Raw genomic sequence first — 18481 nt, 5'->3', positions numbered from 1 at the left:
CACCTTCACATTAGCCACTCATGATAAAAGCCAACAACAAAGCAACAGGATGGTGAGACAAAGAAACAGAAAATGCTGGAGAAACACTGCAGCTCTGGCAGCATCGGTGGAGAGAAAGCAGAGTTAACATTTCGGGTCCAGTGTCCCTTCTTCAGAACAGGTATTGAGACATCTTGACCCCAGTTTTTCCTCACAAGATGGTGCAGTGCCAGGTGGTGCCCAGCCAGAGAAGGAACGACTCACGCCTGCCACTCCAAGGTCTCCGAGAAATACCCGACCCCTCTACCAAGACAAAGGAGGTTCAAACGAAGGAGGGTGTTTTAGTCCTGAATATCTTCAGAATGGGTGCACTCTCTAGCCACAAATACTCCTAGGATTATCTGCTCAAAACTCCAAGTCCAACAGGTTCTGCTGTAGGACAAGGCCCTCTACCCCATCTGCATGTCCCTGCGTTGCATCGCAATGTACTAGGAGGGGAAAAAAAGGTGATGTCCCTTCTGATCAAGATCCTCATTTTCCGATATGATACAATACTGCAGCTGTCACAGATCCCTATTGTCCATCAGCTTGCCTCTGTGTGCTGCAGTTGTCTAGAGCACAATGTGGAAGGATTATGTGGTGCACTGTGTTTGTACTTTACTGCAATGTATTCCCAGACCTAAGTAAGCATCAGATTCTCAATTGAAGGGACATCGATGGGCCTCAATGTCCCCAGAGGAATGCAGTGTTACACTGCACAGACACTGGGTCTGATGATACCATTCTGACCCCTACCTGTGTACAGTGTGTACTGCTTTGCAGCTCAAATACTTCAGATGAGATTGTTCTCTTACAATGCCCTGGGACAGCCTCATTAGTAGTGCCTTCATTCATCTTGTGGACATTCTAACAAAGGCTGTGGGTCTCTTGTACTTTCTTCACAGCATGAGGGCACCTTTCACTGGAAACTCTTCAATAAGAGGATATACTCCATATCTGCCAGATTTTGCTGTGGGTTCCTGGGCTTCGAGATGCCTGTGTGAACATCAATTCCTGTGGACTCTTGTAGAGCAGTGGAGACAGACACAACAACAGATTCTGTGCCTTGATTTATTGGGGATGGGTTCCAATGAGCTAATATGGGGAATATCAGAAATAAAGCAGCTCCTCAATAACATGATCAGTCAGCATTTCAAGCTTACAAATTACAGTTAACTATTGTCTTGCATACATTAGCACATGGAAGCTGCTAACAAGGAGGGCAATGGGATACCTGTGTGGACTTTTATGTCATCGGTCTGATTCAGATGAATGCTGCACATGCAACAGTTTCAAAGGGAGAATGGCAATTTCTGCTCCCACCCCACTTTACTGCAGAAATGTAGCATTGCATATAAGAGAATGTTGTGACAATGTGGAATCCAAAGTGTAAGGTAAGCAGCTCCAGGACCTTGTACAGCTGATGAGACTTTGCAGCGTGTTTGTAAAGCTTAGCAATGCACTGCCCCACATCAAAGCCAGGGCAGTGGTGACCATGTGATGACCCGCCTTCCTGCAGTACCTCTTTCCCTCCCATGCTTTAATGTCTCCCTACATTATATATTGAGTTGCTTCCTTTCACAATTATTCTGTTCGCTTTCCAGCTGGCTGCCTCAATTGACTTTCCCAGCTTTTCCAACACAGCAGCGGCCTCTGATAACTTCCCTTGACATTAAATGAATAGGCCCCAAGGACTGACCGTGGCCCACCTCACGAGTGAGTTGGAATTGCAACGCTGACTGACGAGTGACCAGGTCCCTGCCACATCTCAGTGCAGCTCCTTGACTTACCACAGTGAAAGTTCTGAACAGGCATCCACGTGCAAAGAGGCAACACAAGGCAGAGATGGCATGGCAATTCCAAGTAGGTTCAAGGTGAATCAGGGCAAAGAAAGCAAGCTGAGAGCATCGAGAATCCTGTTCAGATGCACAAGATGAGTCCTGTTCCTGCACGCAAAGTGGCCTGGCAGCAGCACTGCAATACATGTGTCCAAAGTGCAGAACTAAAATGCTGTATTATCAAGCCAGATCTCGGTTTCCAAGCCTGACATTCCATAAAGTCAAACATAAAGACCTGTATTTAAAAAACACTTTTAATGACCACCAAATATTTCAAAATACATTCCAGCCAACTGAGCACTTGTTTTGAAGTGTTCTAATGTAGGATTCATAACAGGAGAAAGTGAGGGCTGCAGATGCTGGAGATCAGAGCTAAAAATGTGTTGCTGGAAAAGCGCAGCAGGTCAGGCAGCATCCAAGGAACAGGAGAATTGACGTTTCGGGCATAAGCCCTTCTTCAGGAAGAAGGGCTTATGCCCGAAACGTCGATTCTCCTGTTCTTGGATGCAGCCTGACCTGCTGCGCTTTTCCAGCAACACATTTTCAGCTAGGATTCATAACAGTCAATGTGCACACAACAAATTCTCACAAGTAGCAACATGATAATCTACTTTTCTGATCCTGATTGAAGGATTAATGTTAACCAGGGCATCAAGGATATCAATCTTGCTTTGCTTCAAAATAGCACCACAGGATATTTTAGCTGTTCTTGAGAAGGCAAATGGAGTCTCTGTTTAACTGCCCAAAGATAGATTGCCAATAGAACTCCTTCAGTACTGTATTCTTCTTGCCTTTTGTATTCAAGCCTTGAAGTGGGACTTGCACTCACAATCTTGTGATGCTAAGATCAGAGTGCTACCCACTGAGCCATGACTAAGGTTTAAAAGTGGAATGAAGCAAAAGAATGGGAGCTCTTAGAAGGAAACAGGAAGGCTACAAAAGAAAATTGCTGCTTGCAATAGAGTGAAACAGTGCAGTGTTTCTTTCAAGGTCAACTTGGAGATAATTCTCCAAAGCAAACCATCTAATGATTGCAATGCTTTAATCCACCAAAGAACTTAACTGGCAATATCAGCAGTATGATCTATCTCAAACTTTTCATGGGATGAGCCCAGAGACCATTCTGATAGTCACAGTCCAGGTATGACAGCAGCTGCTGAAGTATTCTCCAGATCTGTAGCATTTTCAATCTGCTCCCCTCTACACTGTCACAGCTGACTTGCAACTCATACCCCAAGGATTAATAACACTTGGACCAGTGTTGCAAAAAAAACATTAGTTGCATACTATACATGGTGACAAGGCAATTTTGACTTTCCATGATAATTTAGATTTGTATTATATCTCGGGGCATTACATATTTGTAATCTTTAATTAGTTAGCTACACTTGATTAATCAAACGATCTGCTTCTACATTGGAATGTTCTTTGATATCAGATCTGAAAGCCAACAAAGTTATTCAATACCACTGTAACTTACTTGCTGGTGGATGCTCGTTCTTGCAAGTTGGTTAGAGTAGCAAAATTGTTCCTTACAGTGCGCAGGCTTGCTAGCACCTGCAGAGATATAATGGTAAATGTATGTACCAAGAAAAGACATCACATATAATACATTAAAACTTAGATTAACTTCACTTTACAGTCTTTAGGGGTTTCCTCAAATGGTCACAAATCAGTCCTACTCGCTAAATTCAGCATTTACAGAAGTCAACAAACTCAGAAACATGCTTTCTAACCTTAATGTGGTGTAAGAATATGATATGCTAAAGGAATACACGAGCAATGTGTTTAGTCAAACCTGTTTGGCCTAAACCAAAAGTAATATTGATCTAAATTGAGCATCCATCAATCTCTAGAAGGATAAACTGCTGATCTACTAACTACTGCATAAAATTTGGCAAGAGGAATGTCTTCGTCTGGATTAGCTGTTTGAAACTTACATACCATTCTCTAACCCTTTATGTATAGATTGGGTAAGGCAGTGGGATCTGATGGCTGTGCAAGAAGGGAAAATTGCCTTCTCTGTTAGTGGTAAGGGGAAATTCTGTGTGACATACCCAGAGATGGCATAAAAACATTGGAAAACAAGCGAGACCTTTGTGTAAAATAGATGCACTGATTTTCTTACTAACCACTGGCTTCCCTCCAATTTGTGCTCTATCACCAAATTAACTGTACATGTCCCATAGAATATTATATACATTTAAATTTGTTCTTTTTCAGAGAGATCCAAGATGTTGCGGTCTGGGTGGTCTGCTGAGCTGGGCTCTGTGCTATACCTCTGGCAAGGTGGACCTTTACCCTGCGCCCCCTCATTAACCACCTCTGGGAGAAAAATCGATAATATAAAGTTACTGAACATTTGCAGCTGCTAACATTGTGGTTTGACAGCTCTAAGATCAGAACGAAGGTGAATAAAGGAAAAGGGGAAAGAAGTATAGCAAGCAGGGCACTCTCCTATGGCGTCGGGGTGCCCGTCGATATCCTCAAACTCCCTTTGGATTTAATGGGGCAGCAGCTGAGTTTGGCAAATTCCGAGAAACGATTGAAGCAGCAATGGAGCCAATATCTGCCATGCTGCCAGGAGATTCAAACTGGTTTTATAGCTTTTGTACTGCCTTGGTGTAAAACCAGATTTATTTATCATTTTGGTCAGTTGGTTATTTTCTGAGGTCCTTTTTTTTGGATTGAGGGTGGCTATACCTGTGGTTAGGATGTATGGAGAAGAGGTGTAGAGAGGGGAGGGTGGGCTTCCATTGTTAACTCTCAGAATGTAAATAACATGTTCTCTTTCTCAGTGCATTGCCTGGGCATGGCCTCAGCTGGAAGGAGCCAGGATGGTAGCAAGGATTGGGAGGATTGCCCCCTATGGGCAAGTGGGGAGATTTCAAGTGAATTGGGGTTTATTTCTGTGTTTGTTTAAGTTAATGTAACGGTTAGTTTTTTTAGTTGTAGTAGGTTTTATAGGAATAATTTTTAGACTTTATAGAGTTAATGTCTTTGACGCTCGCTGTACCTCAGATAAGCTTCCTCCTCTTGGGAAACCAACAGGCTGCCCTGGACGACTATGGCTAGTGATTTGTTCAGGTGGTGCACCTGGAGTGTAAAAGGGAGCCATTTCCCCATTAATAGAAAGAAGGTGCTGTCAAGCCTTAGGAAGGAAAGGGTTGACATCGCCCTGCTGCAGGAGACACATTTAACTGATGAGGAACATCTGAAGCTGCAATGGGGAGGGGGTTATGACAGGGTATTCTTCTTCTCCATAGCTCCAAGAGTAGAGGAGTAGCTATACTGGTAAGAAGGGACCTCCTTCTCCAGATAATTGAGCAAATTAAGGACAAAAATGGACAATTGATCATTCTTAAAGCTCTAATACATGGAGAAGATTATGGCATCCTGAATGTTTATTATCTCCGGCGCACCCTCTAATTGATGCAATTGCTAAATTAATGAATTTTGGGGTGCACTGCACAATTAGAGAAGGGGATTTTAACTGCCTAATGGATCCCGGGGTAGACAGGATGCCAAGGGGCCTGGCAGGTACGCCTGTGTAATCTAGACAGTTGGTGGATGTGTGTGAGGAGTTGGGATTAGTGGATGTGTGGAGGTATCTCCACCCTAATGGAAGAGGCTTTACTTTTTATTCCAACCCACACAAGTGCCACACATGAATTGACATGTTCCTTATGCCATCGGTTTGTTTGGACAGAGCATTGGCTTGCAAAATTGGGAATATAAGTATCTCGGACCATGCCGGCGTATTTAGCTGTTAAAACCTAGGGTGGTGGAATAGATGTATGGCACTGGTGCATCAACCTATTCCTGTTAAGGGATAGCAAATTTGTTGAGTACATTACAAAAGAGTTCAGGGCCTTCTCGGAAATCAACTCAGGTACAGCCGGTAATCCGGCAATACTTTGAGAGGCCATTAAGGCATATTTATGAGGCCTGACCATGTTGTATTCAACGACTAGAAGGAGGCAGAGGGAGGAGCAGCAATGGATGCTGGAGACCCGGCTGAAGGTAGCTGAGGAAGCAAATTATAACAGGCCTTCATTGGTCAAGCTGCAGCAGGTCACGGCTCTTCGGGCTGCTCTTAACTCATTGCACACACAGGTGGCAAAAAAATGTCTCCTTTGCTAAACAAAGATTGTTTGAATTTTGAGATAAACTAGGTAGATATTTGGCATATCTGGCTAGAAAGGAAAATGCTTCCTAATCCATTACGTCTGTCAGAGAGAAGGCTGGCACATTTACCCGTGAGTTACTGGAGGAGGAGGTTCCTTCTTACCAGTATAGCCACTCCTCTACTCTTGGAGCTATGGAGGAGAAGAATACCCTGTCATAACCCCACCCCTGTTGCAGCTTCAGATGTTCCTCATCAGTTAAATGTGTCTCCTGCAGCAGGGCGATGTCAACCCTTTCCTTCCTAAGGCTTGACAGCACCTTCTTTCTTTTAATGGGGAAATGGCTCCCTTTTACACTCCAGGTGCACCACCTGAACAAATCACGAGCCATAGTCGTCCAGGGCAGCCTGTTGGTTTCCCAAGAGGAGGAAGCTTATCTGAGGTACAGCAAGCGACAAAGACATTAACTCTATAAAGTCTAAAAACTATTCCGTGTTAGATTTCGGGAATACTTTGCAGTGTTATAGTGGTTGGAGGGTGGCGAAGACAGTGCAGTGAGAATGCAGTCTTTTTTTGAGAACCTGGACCTCCCCAGTATAAACGCGGAACAAGTCTCCTTGTTAAATGCGCCTATGACGATACAAGACGTGCAGGGAACAATAAAGCATCTCCAGGGTGGCAAAGCACCGGGGCCACATGGATTCCCGAGTGCATTTTATAAGGAATTCATAAATGTGTTGATGGAGCCACTTTTGGGGATGTATAGCTATTCATATACACAGGATTGTCTTCTGCCCTCTCTTAGGAAGGCGAATATCTCCCTCATTTTAAAGGAGAGGAAAGACCCCAAAGAACGTGCTTCCTACAGACCAATTTCGTTGTTGAATGTAGACTTTAAAATTCTGTCAAAGGTGCTGGCCCTGAGGTTGGAAGGGGTGTTGCCCTATATTATAGAAGAAGATCATGTGGTTTTTATCAAGGGCCGTAACTCCTCCAACAACATCAGGAGGGGACTGAACATAATGCAGGTCCACCAGCAAAAATTGATCCGGGGTTTGGTATTCTCCCTAGACACGGAAAAGGCATTTGACTGCATCGAATGGCCCTACCTGTTTGGGGTCCTAGAGCACTTTTGACTGTGGTAGCCTTTGCCAGATGGGTGGCAGTGTTATATAATGATTCTAAGGCAGCTGTCATCACAAACGGCACCAAGTCGGATAACTTTAATATTGGGAAGAGGTACCTAACATGGTGTCCTCTTCACCGCTGTTATTTACCTTGGTAATTGAGCCGCTAGCCGAGGCTATCAGGAGGGATCCTGAAATTGTGGCGACAAGGGTGGAAATGGGAGAGTGTAAGATCATCCTATAGGTTGATGATGTCCTTTTGTTCTTGGCCAATCTGGAGGAGTCTATTCCTCAACTGTTTCAAAAAATTAATTTATTTGGCAGTTTTTCGGGATACAGGATCAACTTCACAAAATCGAAAGTCATGCCAGTGGGGGGATTAGTGGAAGGCAGTTCTTGTTTAGATAGTTGTCAAAAGGTTTTTTATATTTGAGAATTTTTATTACCCCTGCCTTCCACCAGGTGTATAAAGCTAACTATGCACAATTACTGGAGAGGATAAGGATTACCGTTATCATGGTTAGGCCTAGCAGCCCTGATTAAAATGCATCTTCTTCCTCGCCTGTTGTACCTCATGAGAATGCTCCCATTGTTGCTACCCAGACGAGTGTTCCGGAGGCTCAATGGTTGGCTCGGGTCCTTTATTTGGTGTCACAGTGCCCCCTAATTAAATTTACTAAGTTGCAGCCCCCACCCAAGAGATATCAAATAAGTGCCCTGTTATCATATGTGGGTGACTGGGTACGGGGGGGAATTGGAGTCGATTTGCCTTGACATTGAAGCCTCGCAGACACGATTTCCCCTAGTTATTCTATTATTCATGGATAAGATGAAACCTGTGAAAGAGCAGTGTAAGAGCCCAATCATCTTAAATATGGTGAAAGCTTGGAGGTTAATGAGACAAGATGAGGGCAATTGGCTTAAGACCTCGCCGTTTACGCCATTGGCGGGAGCCCAAGGATTTAAACCTGGAGCAATGGACTCTGTCTTTAAGGTATGGGAGAACAAGGGAATCTCTTGTTTGGGAGATTTATTCAAGGGGGAGGTCTTGATGTCATTTAGCCAACTGACTCAGAAGTATGGATGGTCTAATAGGGACCTTTTTCTGGTACTTTCAGATAAGGGATTATATACGTAGGAAGACCATGCTCCGGGCTCAGTTTTACAAATCAGATGTGGAGAAAAGAGTGCTCCGGTGCACGGGCGCTCTTTCAGTTAGTACTTTATATCATTTACAGAAAGGGCATGCCTTAGGAGATGTGGATAAACTCTGTTGGGCTTGGAATCAGGGACTAGGAGAGGATATTTCATTAGAAACAAGGGAAGATATATGGGAAAATGTAAAGAAAATCTCAATATGTAATGAAGCGCAGGCTATGCAATTGAAGATTTTACAGAGGGCACATATGACACCAGAGAGGCTAGCTAAGGTCAAGAGAGGAGTGTCTCCAGGATGTCCCAAATGTAAAATTATTATAGGCCCTCTTAGATACTGCTATTGGTCATGTTGCAAGATCCAGAGACACTGGAGTGCCATAGTCAGAGAGCTGAAGGTAATCCTGGGAATTGAAGTCAAAAAGGGCCCGGTATTTCTTTTTCTGGGCTCCCAAATTTTCCCTCTCGGGGTGAACGTGAGAAGAGACTATGTAACATTCTTACCCATGGTGCAAGGAAGAACATATTAATGAATTGGATGTTGGAAAAACCCTTAGTTCTTATGGGGTGGTGCAAGCTGGTGATGGAGCATCTCCCCCAAGACTACCCCACAAATATGGTGCATCACAAAATGGAGTGGTTTTATAAGACGTGGCGGCCCTTTCTAAATTATATTGACACAGACTTTTCGGCAATATTAATTAGGGCCGTGATATAGCCGTGGGGATCAGTCTGGGTGCCCATGGGGCCCTGGCAGGGGGAAGCTGGGGAAAACAAAATACAGGTACAACGACTGGTTCTCCCAGGGGATGGGAGCTTTAGTGGAGGCATGGTGAGTGAAATAGAATAAAGTAATGTGATATAATTTAATTTAAGCTAATTTGAATTCAGCTTAATTTCGTTTTTATTTAAATTGATTGTAGTCTAATTTAAGTAGATACGTTTGTCTTGATTAGATTAGATTAGATTCCCTACAGTGTGGAAACAGGCTTTTCAGCCCAACCAGTCCACACCGACCCTCCGAAGAGTAACCCACCCAGACCCATTTCCCCTCTGACTAGTGCGCCTAACACGATGGGCAATTTAGCATGGCCAATTCACCTAACCTGCACATCTTTGGACTGTGGGAGGAAACCGGAGCACTCGGAGGAAACTCATGCAGACACGGGGGAGAATGTGCAAACTCCTCACAGTGAGTCGCCTGAGGTGGGAATTGAACCTGGGACCCTGGTGCTGTGAGGCAGCAGTAGAATAGTAGGTAGTTTATCATTAATAGTATTGTGACATGACATTGTTGTACTATATCTATCTTTTTGTGTTTTGCTATTGTTTTTATATATAGTTGTTTTGTAAAAGATTTGAAAATGTTTTTAACAAAAATTTATTTTTAAAAAATTGTTCTTTTTCACATTAACTCAATGCGAGCCTGTTATCAGTCATCAGAAAGTGTATAACTCCAGCTAATTTTGGCTTCAAGACAGTTAATGTTTGACAAAAGCATACAGTAAACCCACACAATAGGTAACTTAACAAAATACAAACTTGTAAAAACAGGTTCTTTTATCTGCCCAAACAGCTGAAGTAAAGCTTCCTATGACAAACTGGAGTCTCAAATGGGAAATATTACATGCTGCCCCTTAATAAGGAATTGTTAGAAAAATGTTCTCTGCAATGCACACCACTCACTGAAGGCGCTTTATCATTAGCTCCCAAAGAAACATGATGTAACATACCTGTGCAAAGGGAGTCACTATTAGGTCATCTCCATGGCTGCAAAATATGAATAGATTAATCGTTATAATTTATCTTTTATCAAAATAGATTGCAGCTGTTAAATAACACTTGTGATAAGCATAACATATAGAATAATTATTAATTTAAATACTTTTAATGCTCCATGAAATATGAATTCATACAATGCATCTGGTAATTGAACCACAGTGCCAGAAACTCTAAAAGGCCGTGCTTCAATGGCAATCTGATCTCGGCTGATGAGCAGATATGCTAGTATCTTATTTTCATCAGAGTGAATCATAAGAGATATGTTATACAGAAGCTGAAGTAGGCCACTCAGTCTATCAAATTTGCTGTGCCATTCAATGAGATTATGGCTGATCTGACAATCCTCTTCACCACTCTCCTGCCTTTTCCCACAATCCTTGATTCCTTTCCTGATCTTTACACGCAGAGGGTGGAATAAGCTCCCAGAGGAGATGGTGGAGAATAGTACAATTACAACATCTAAAAGGCATCTGGATGGGTACATGAAGAGGAAGAATTTAGAGGGATATAGGCCAAATGCTGGCAAATGGGAATAGATCAGTTTAGGATAGCTGGTCGGCGCAGACTAGTTAGACCACATCTATCCTGTCAAGCTCCCTAAAGTTTTATATATTTCACTAAGGTTGTCTTTCGTTCTTCAAAAATCTAATGAGTACAATTTATAATCAGAAAATCCCATTGTTCTCAATCGAGTGAACCTTTTCTGGAGTACATCCAAATGCCAGTATATATTTCCTAAGATAATGAGGCCAAAACTGTACAGTGTTCTAGGTGTGGACTAATTAGTGTCTTGTATAGTTTTGGCAAGATTTCCCTCTTTGTATATTGCATTCCCTTTAAAATAAACATTCCATTTGCCTTCCCTATTACCTGCCAAACTTGAATCCTAACCTTTGCGATTTATACATGATGACCCCCCCGCTAAGATCCATTGTGCTGCAGTTTTCTACAGTCTTTTTCCATTTAAATAATATTCAGCTCCTCCAATCTCCTGGTAGAGTGCACATTTTCCCACTTACAATATGGAGTACCAAAGTATGTACCATCTACAAGATACACTGAGAAATTCACCAAGGATCCTTTCGCAGTATCTTTTAAACTCACGACCACTTCTTCATGGCCCGGAAGGCCAGCAGACATATGGGAAAACCACCACCTGTGAGTTCCCTTCCAAGACACTTATTTCCTTGCTTGGAAATATATCATCATTCCTTTATTGTTGCTGGGTCAAAATCCTGGAATTCCCTACCTAAGGGCATTGTGGTCGATGACAACACATGAACTGCAGCAGTTCAAGAAGATAGTTCAGCACAACCTTCACAAGGACAATGAGGGTGGGCTGTCAATGCTGGCTCCCATCTCATGAATGAATAAAACTTATCTGTATATATTCCATTTGCCAAGATTTGCCCACTCAGTTAACCATCTAGATTCCTTTATAGACTCTGTGTGTTATCCTCACTAGTTGCCTTTCCACCAATTTTTGAATAATCCGCTATAGTATAATCGCTTCCTTCATTCAAGTCATTCATACATATCACAAATAACTGTGACTCCATTAGCTCCATCACTGATTTCTGTGGCATTCCATTACTTACAGGATGCCATCCTGAAAAGGCGCCCATGACTCCAACTCTCTATCTTCTATTAGTTAGCCAATCCTGGATCCATACTCAATAAACTACCCCAATATAATGGGCTGTAAAATTATTAAGTAGGTTTATGTGCAATACCTTGTCCAATGCCAATTGCTGATCGAAAAATATTACGACGACTTTATCTACTCTGCTTGTTACCTCCTCAAATAATTCTGGTGAATTTGTAAAATATGATTTTCCTTCATGGCACAGTGGGGTTCATACTGGTGGAACGGTGGATCAGTGGTTAGCACTGCTGCCCAACAGCTCCAGGGACTCAAGTTTAATTCCAGCCTCGGATGATTGTGTGGAGTTTATACATTCACCCTATATCTGTGTGGGTGTCCTTTGAGTGCTCTGGCTTCCTCCCACACTCCAAAGACATGTCGGTTAAGTGGAGTGGCTATGGTAAATTTCCCATAATGTCCAGGAATGTGCAGGCTAGGTAGATTAGTCATGGAAAGGGCAGGGTTACAGGAATTGGATGGGATGCTCTTCAGAGGGTCAATGATGACTTGATGAATCGAATGGCCTGTTTCACCCTGTAGGGATTCTACGAAGATATGCTGATTATATTGTGTATTTCTAAATGCTCTGCTATCATATTCTTTAGAATAGACAATAACATTTCCCAAATGACTAACTGGTCCATAGTTACCCTTTTTTTGGTCTCCTTCCCGATTTAAAATAAAGGTGCTACATCGGCAATTTTCTAATCTGCTGGGGCTTTTCCAAAATCTAAGAATTCCTTAAAAATTCTAACCAATGTATATACGTCTGTGGCCATGTTCTTTAATATCACAAGAGGCAACGTATCGGTTTTTAGCCCTATTAGTTTCCCAAATACTTTTGCATTCATAATATTGTGTTACCTACCATGAAAACTGATTGAAAGTATTTGGCACTATTTGATTCCTCATCATTATTTCCCAGCCTCATTCTCTATGTTCACTATGGCCTCTCTCTTCCCTTTTACACATTTATCGAACCTCGTAATGTCTATTTTTAAGTGAATTATTAATTTGCCCACAAACATATTTTCTCCTTATTTTTAAACATCTTTTGTTCATTTTTAAAACTTTTCCAGACTTCAATTCTATCAGTAATTTTTACCACATTGTTTTTTTTCTTTTCAACTTGATACAATCCTTAACTTTCTTGGTTAACCATGGTTGGCTTATTACCTTTCACTGATCTACAGTTATAAACATTAATATCCTGATCTTTTGAATATATATTCAGATCATGGTATGCAAACCACATTAAAAAGATTTGTGCTGCAGAAAATTAACATTCTTTAACTTGTCAAAATAGGTAATGTGACAACTTGCACTGGGCTATTCTATGAAATGGTGGCTTGGTTTCTATTGGAGCAAAACTATTCAAAGTTTGTGAGAAGATTTGTAGCTTGGGTGCTCGTTGTTATGGTTCTGTTCGCCGAGCTGGGAATTTGTGTTGCAGACGTTTCGTCCCCTGTCTAGATGACATCCTCAGTGCTTGGGAGCCTCCTGTGAAGCGCTTCTGTGATCTTTCCTCTGGCATTTGTAGTGGTTTGAATCTGCCGCTTCCAGTTGTCAGTTCCAGCTGTCCACAGATTCAATCAATAAGCACATCGATCTGGACCCAATATACCGGCCACTGCAGCGGACAGCTGGAACTGACAACCGGAAGCGGCAGATTCAAACCACTACAAATGCCAGAGGAAAGATCACAGAAGCGCCTCACAGGAGGCTCCCAAGCACTGAGCATGTCACCTAGACAGGGGACGAAATATCTGCAACACAAATTCCCAGTGCGGCGAACAGAACCACAACAAGGAGCAAAACTATATCATAAAGTAAATGATAGCATTATTTAAGTTTCTCTTTTTGTGTTTTCCTTCAGTTTCAACCCTTACTTAATAGAAACAGTTAAGAGTTAAACCAAACCGCTTAAAGCTTCAAAATTACAGGAAGAAAAGTAAGCATAAACTTATAAGAGATTTAAATGTCAGTATTATATATTTAGTTACTGTTTTTATCATAATGTTATATTGTTTTGAAGCTATTATTTTGTACATTGTCTGTTTTCATGGTAGAATTAGTGGCCAGAAAGAGTCCAGTAATCTCCATATCTTTAATATGAAACATTCACAAATGTACATGACACCCTGTTCTAGGTCATAACATCGTTCCACTGTTAAATGTTATTTCCTTTAGAAGTTCTCATCCAAGATATTGTGTGAAGGTTACTGAGAATTAATTCAGGCATATGAAGCTACAGCTGCCGCTTCTCAAGGAACACAATGGCATTTTTATATCTATAAAATCCTGATTTTAGAATCAGTGAATAACATGACTGAAAAAGGATGAATCATCAAACCATGCTGAAAAGTTGCCATCAATGGCATTTCTATTTTTTTTTCCCAATCGTTTGCAACTTATACTGGGACAAATTGTACAAATAGATATATTCAAAAGTATTTTAATTGCATGCATTTTATTTGTTTGAACATGCTTCTTAAATTATATTACATATAATTTAACGGTTAGAGATAGGAGGAGGGACAAGGCATGAATGGAGAATAAACATTGGCATGTATCAAAAACCTCTGTTTCTGTCCTCTCAGTTCTATACAATGTTATTCTCTGGGTTTAACATTCAGTGCAGAAGTGACAGTGTTCACCAATGATCTTTGAAGAAAGCTGCCTCCAACCATACAGTGATCTCTGGTACTGTGAATTTTATGTTCCCAGCAATAATCTGATATTAAATGAAAAAGGTCCCAAACATATTGACAATGGTGATGTCACAAAGCAGGGTAAGTCATCAGTCACATTGAAGCATTCTCACACAAAGTAAACCAGGATTTAAATGTACTGAGCTTTTCACTTGAATTAAATTTCCTATAAAGAGCAAAATAAATGATTGGGAAATACACAGGGAATGAAGCTGAAAACTGAAATATCACAATCACGCTTCCTAAATTTTAGAAATGTAATTGTTTTATCATAATGAAAACAAATTTCACAAAAAATACTTTTTTTTCAGCAACACTGACTCTGTTCAGTAATAATTATGAAGTTCATACAGTGCGAAAGACCCAGTTATACCACATTAAACTAAGTGTAACCTGTTCATGGGCTCTTACAGTGAACATAAAGGGCCCATTTTTGTCAGCTCAGTGCTTTCTAATTGACTGTAGACTGCTGGGTCTTTGATAGTGCACTATGTGGAACAACTGTGCATCACTGAGAACAATTTCTGCACTGAATTGTTCACACTCAGACTCAAGAAACTGCTGTCAGTTTCAGTGTTGGAGTGAAGGCAAACATCGTTGTTAATAACACAAGTTGCAATACAGGGTTAATGGCTTGCTTTCAGATGGTCTTCAAGTGATATGGCATTCATGACATCTGGATATTGTCAAGGGACAGTCTTGACCTTCGATATAAAGCCATAGCATTTCACTTCTGTTCTCAAAATACCAGGGGTGCTCAAGCAGGGCCATTTTGACATTTTGCTAACAGAGTGAGGCAGTAACCTTCTGCACAGAATAGAAGTAAGCACTGTTATAAAGTCCCCATAATCACAGTGTACCATGCAGAGATCATCTGTGCATACAGATATATAACTTTCATCAACAAATGCATCTTGCATTAGCATCAAGTCCCAGCTGAATTACTGTTCTTTATATTTTAACACATGCACTATCTCCAACTAAGTTGCCAGAGCCACCATTTCATTCTGTCTGATACCTCTTCTGAGCGTGGCTGAAGCTAACAGCTGAAATAAGGAGCTGTGTTATCTTAAAAGTCTCCAGCAACAAACATCAAACTAACACACTGCACATGGCATCTTGCCTGGTTAGAGATACCACTGATGCATTTTCTTGCCTCCTCTAGAAATTGATAAATGGCAGCATCGTGGGTACGTGTGTGATGACTCCAGTGAAGAGGAATGTGATCTGAGCAAAATTTATTCTAAACATAGCCAGGGCCAAAAGATACACTGACTTTGAGTAATGCGTTATTATTGTTTTATCCAACTTGAGAAGGAAAAATTATCAAAACATGTTACCCAGGAAATCACTCTTTCAGTCATCAATGTGAGAAATATATTTTCAAGAATATAATTTACATAATGCTCTTTCAAATGTAAAATGAAGAGAACAAGTCAGTTGTTGCTATTATCTTCTTCAAAATCATGATTGTAATTACATATATTGTGAAAATCCAATTTTATTTCATGACTAAAGGGACATTATTTTTACTGAAAATATACATAACAAAAATTACATTTTCTATAATATACATGATTCTTATGATTCAAGGTGCCTTTAACACCTTGAGTAAAAATGCAGCTCTGTAGAAACAACATGTTAAAGTTTATAATTCAGGCAATATTACATCTGGGGCAAGGTGAACATGTTTCTCAGCAGCTCACTCTCAGAAATGGGTAGAATGTAGTTTGGATTCAATACTAAACATTAAAAATTACAATAATGGAGCTCACTTACTCTGATTTCTTGTGTTCAAGATTTAAAAAAAACTTCTTTGTCCAAAGTTAGTTGTGGGCAAATTCTTGGGATGCATAACAAAGAATAACCAACTCTGATTTGCTGTCCTGACTGATAGTGAGATTGAATTTGATACATGGATTCTGATAATAAATCTTTGTAGATTGACCAAAAAGAACTGAAAACCAAACCGGTTCATTAATATACTCAAGAGAAAGGAACCTACCACTCCTATCCAGTGTAGTCAACACCTACTGGAGTCCTACAGTATTTGATTCACTCATGACCTCAAAGTTCCTCAGAAATGACAGTAGGTGTTCTTGGAGTTTCAATATCCTAGCCCATCCAACCATTCCTTATAAGACATCCTACCCATTCAAGTATTCGTCTAGTAAACCTTCTTTGAACAGCTTCCAATGCATTCGCATCTTTCTTTAAACAAACAGACCAATACTACACCACTCTTCAGATATGATCTCACAAATATCCTATAAAATTGAAATGTAACTTCTCTAATTTGTATTCAATGTCCCTCATTAAAAAAAATCTATGAGCTTTCCTAATTATTTGCTGTGCCTGCATACTAACATTTTGTGACTCATGCGGTAGGATACAGAAGCGGTTTTGCAATGTCTCATCATTTAGATAATATATGTACTTTTATCCTGCTTGCTAAAATTGAAAATTTCACATTTTTCCATATTATATTCCATTTGCCAGATTTTTACTCAATTAATCAATCAAACTCCCTTTAAAGCATCCCTATGTCCTCCTCACAATTTACTTTCCTACATCCTATCATCAACGAATTTAACTCCCATTATCCTCTGTCCCTTCATCTAAATCATGAATATAGATTCTCTTCTGATTTAGTGGAAGAGTGAACAATTCATCATTTTAGAATCTCTTGAATACGTATTAGTAGCCACTTATTCATTCTTTGATTTCATTGTTCACATTTTAGCTTTCCATGTTAAAATAATGACAAAACATAAGCCATTACATAGCATTTCAAGCACAAAGAGACAGTTTTTATTAGGTATGGTCCAATCAGCTTAAAGATAGAAGTGTAAAAAAGCATGAAGCCATTCCTTCTCTAATATCACTTTCAGTGTACAGGGCTTCTTATTTAACACTACATCTTTTTTTTATCATTGCAAAGAATGTTACAGTTTTATAAAACTATGGAACAAATCCATATTAATTAATATTAATGTACTTTTTTAAATTGCTGATATTGAAATGCTAATGTCATCCAAAATATGGACCTCATGCAGGAAAGAATCAACAATAATCTCATAGGGAAAAGTGAGGACTGCAGATGCTGGAGATCAGAGACCAGAGGGCTTTTGCCCGAAATGTCGATTCTCCTGCTCCTCAGATGCTGCCTGACCTGCTGTGCTTTTCCAGGACCACACTCTTGACAATAATCTCACGTGCAACTGTCCGCTGGAGTGATCCAATTGCAAACTAAATTGTAAACTAATTTTACAACTAATCACTTGTAGGCTAATTAATATGACACACATTTATCAGTATCATCACCTAGCATTGTACTACACATTCAAATCTTATTGCAGCTATTGACAGAATAAATCACACATTCCCCTTTTCATAGAACTGTTATAAAACTGCTATATATAGAATCTTTATAGTGTGGAAACAAGCCCTTTGGCCCAACAAGTCCACACCGACCCTATGAAGAGTAACCCACCTAGATCCATTCACCTACCCTGTACTTACCTGAGTAATGCATCTAACCTACACACCCCTGAACATCGTAGCAATTTAGCGTGGCCAATTCACCTGACCTGCACAACTTTAAATTGTGGGAGGAAACTGGAGCAACCAGAGGAAACCCACGCAGACACGGGGAGAGTGTGCAAACTCCACACAGACAGTTGCCCAAAGTTGGAATCGAATCTGGGTCCTGGGCATTGTCAGGCAGCAGTGCTAACCACTGAGCCATCGAGCCACCCCATCATATAGGCAATACACATACACACGTGTCTGTATAAGAATAATAAATTAATGCAATATAATGAAAATAATTTTATGTAAAGATCAGATGAAAACAGGCCACTCCAGTTATCTGACTTTTGCAAGATTGTCTTTTCTTGTTATAATCCTTGATTATGCATCATTTCCTGAAGTAAAGACACTAGACTGATGTCATGGAGCATGTTCAGGTCTTTACATAATAATTAGTCACAAGAATTATGTAATTGAGTGGTTTTACAGAGTTGTCTACTCTCAAAATTTTAAAACTTTAAAAATTATTGGATCTGTAATTCCACAT

At 40.5% G+C, this 18481-nt stretch overlaps 1 protein-coding gene across 11 annotated transcripts in view; it reads right to left on the bottom strand.

Moving 5' to 3' along the window:
* pde4d (phosphodiesterase 4D, cAMP-specific) overlaps positions 1-18481 on the bottom strand; it is a 1351522-nt gene that overhangs the window by 160932 nt on the left and 1172109 nt on the right. For all 11 annotated transcript variants that reach the window (XM_043689292.2, XM_087988820.1, XM_087988837.1 and 8 more), the window contains 2 exons: positions 9999-10035; positions 3337-3413 (listed from right to left, as the gene is read on the bottom strand). In XM_043689292.2, the coding sequence (XP_043545227.1) occupies positions 3337-3413; positions 9999-10035 (114 nt within the window). The remainder of the gene's footprint in view (positions 1-3336; positions 3414-9998; positions 10036-18481) is intronic.

The sequence above is a fragment of the Chiloscyllium plagiosum genome, unplaced genomic scaffold, assembly GCF_037043375.1.
Source record: "Chiloscyllium plagiosum isolate Xiang-an unplaced genomic scaffold, Cpla_swu_hap1 HiC_scaffold_1, whole genome shotgun sequence".
Taxonomy (NCBI): domain Eukaryota; kingdom Metazoa; phylum Chordata; class Chondrichthyes; order Orectolobiformes; family Hemiscylliidae; genus Chiloscyllium; species Chiloscyllium plagiosum.
This window is presented reverse-complemented; position numbering and strand designations above follow the sequence as displayed.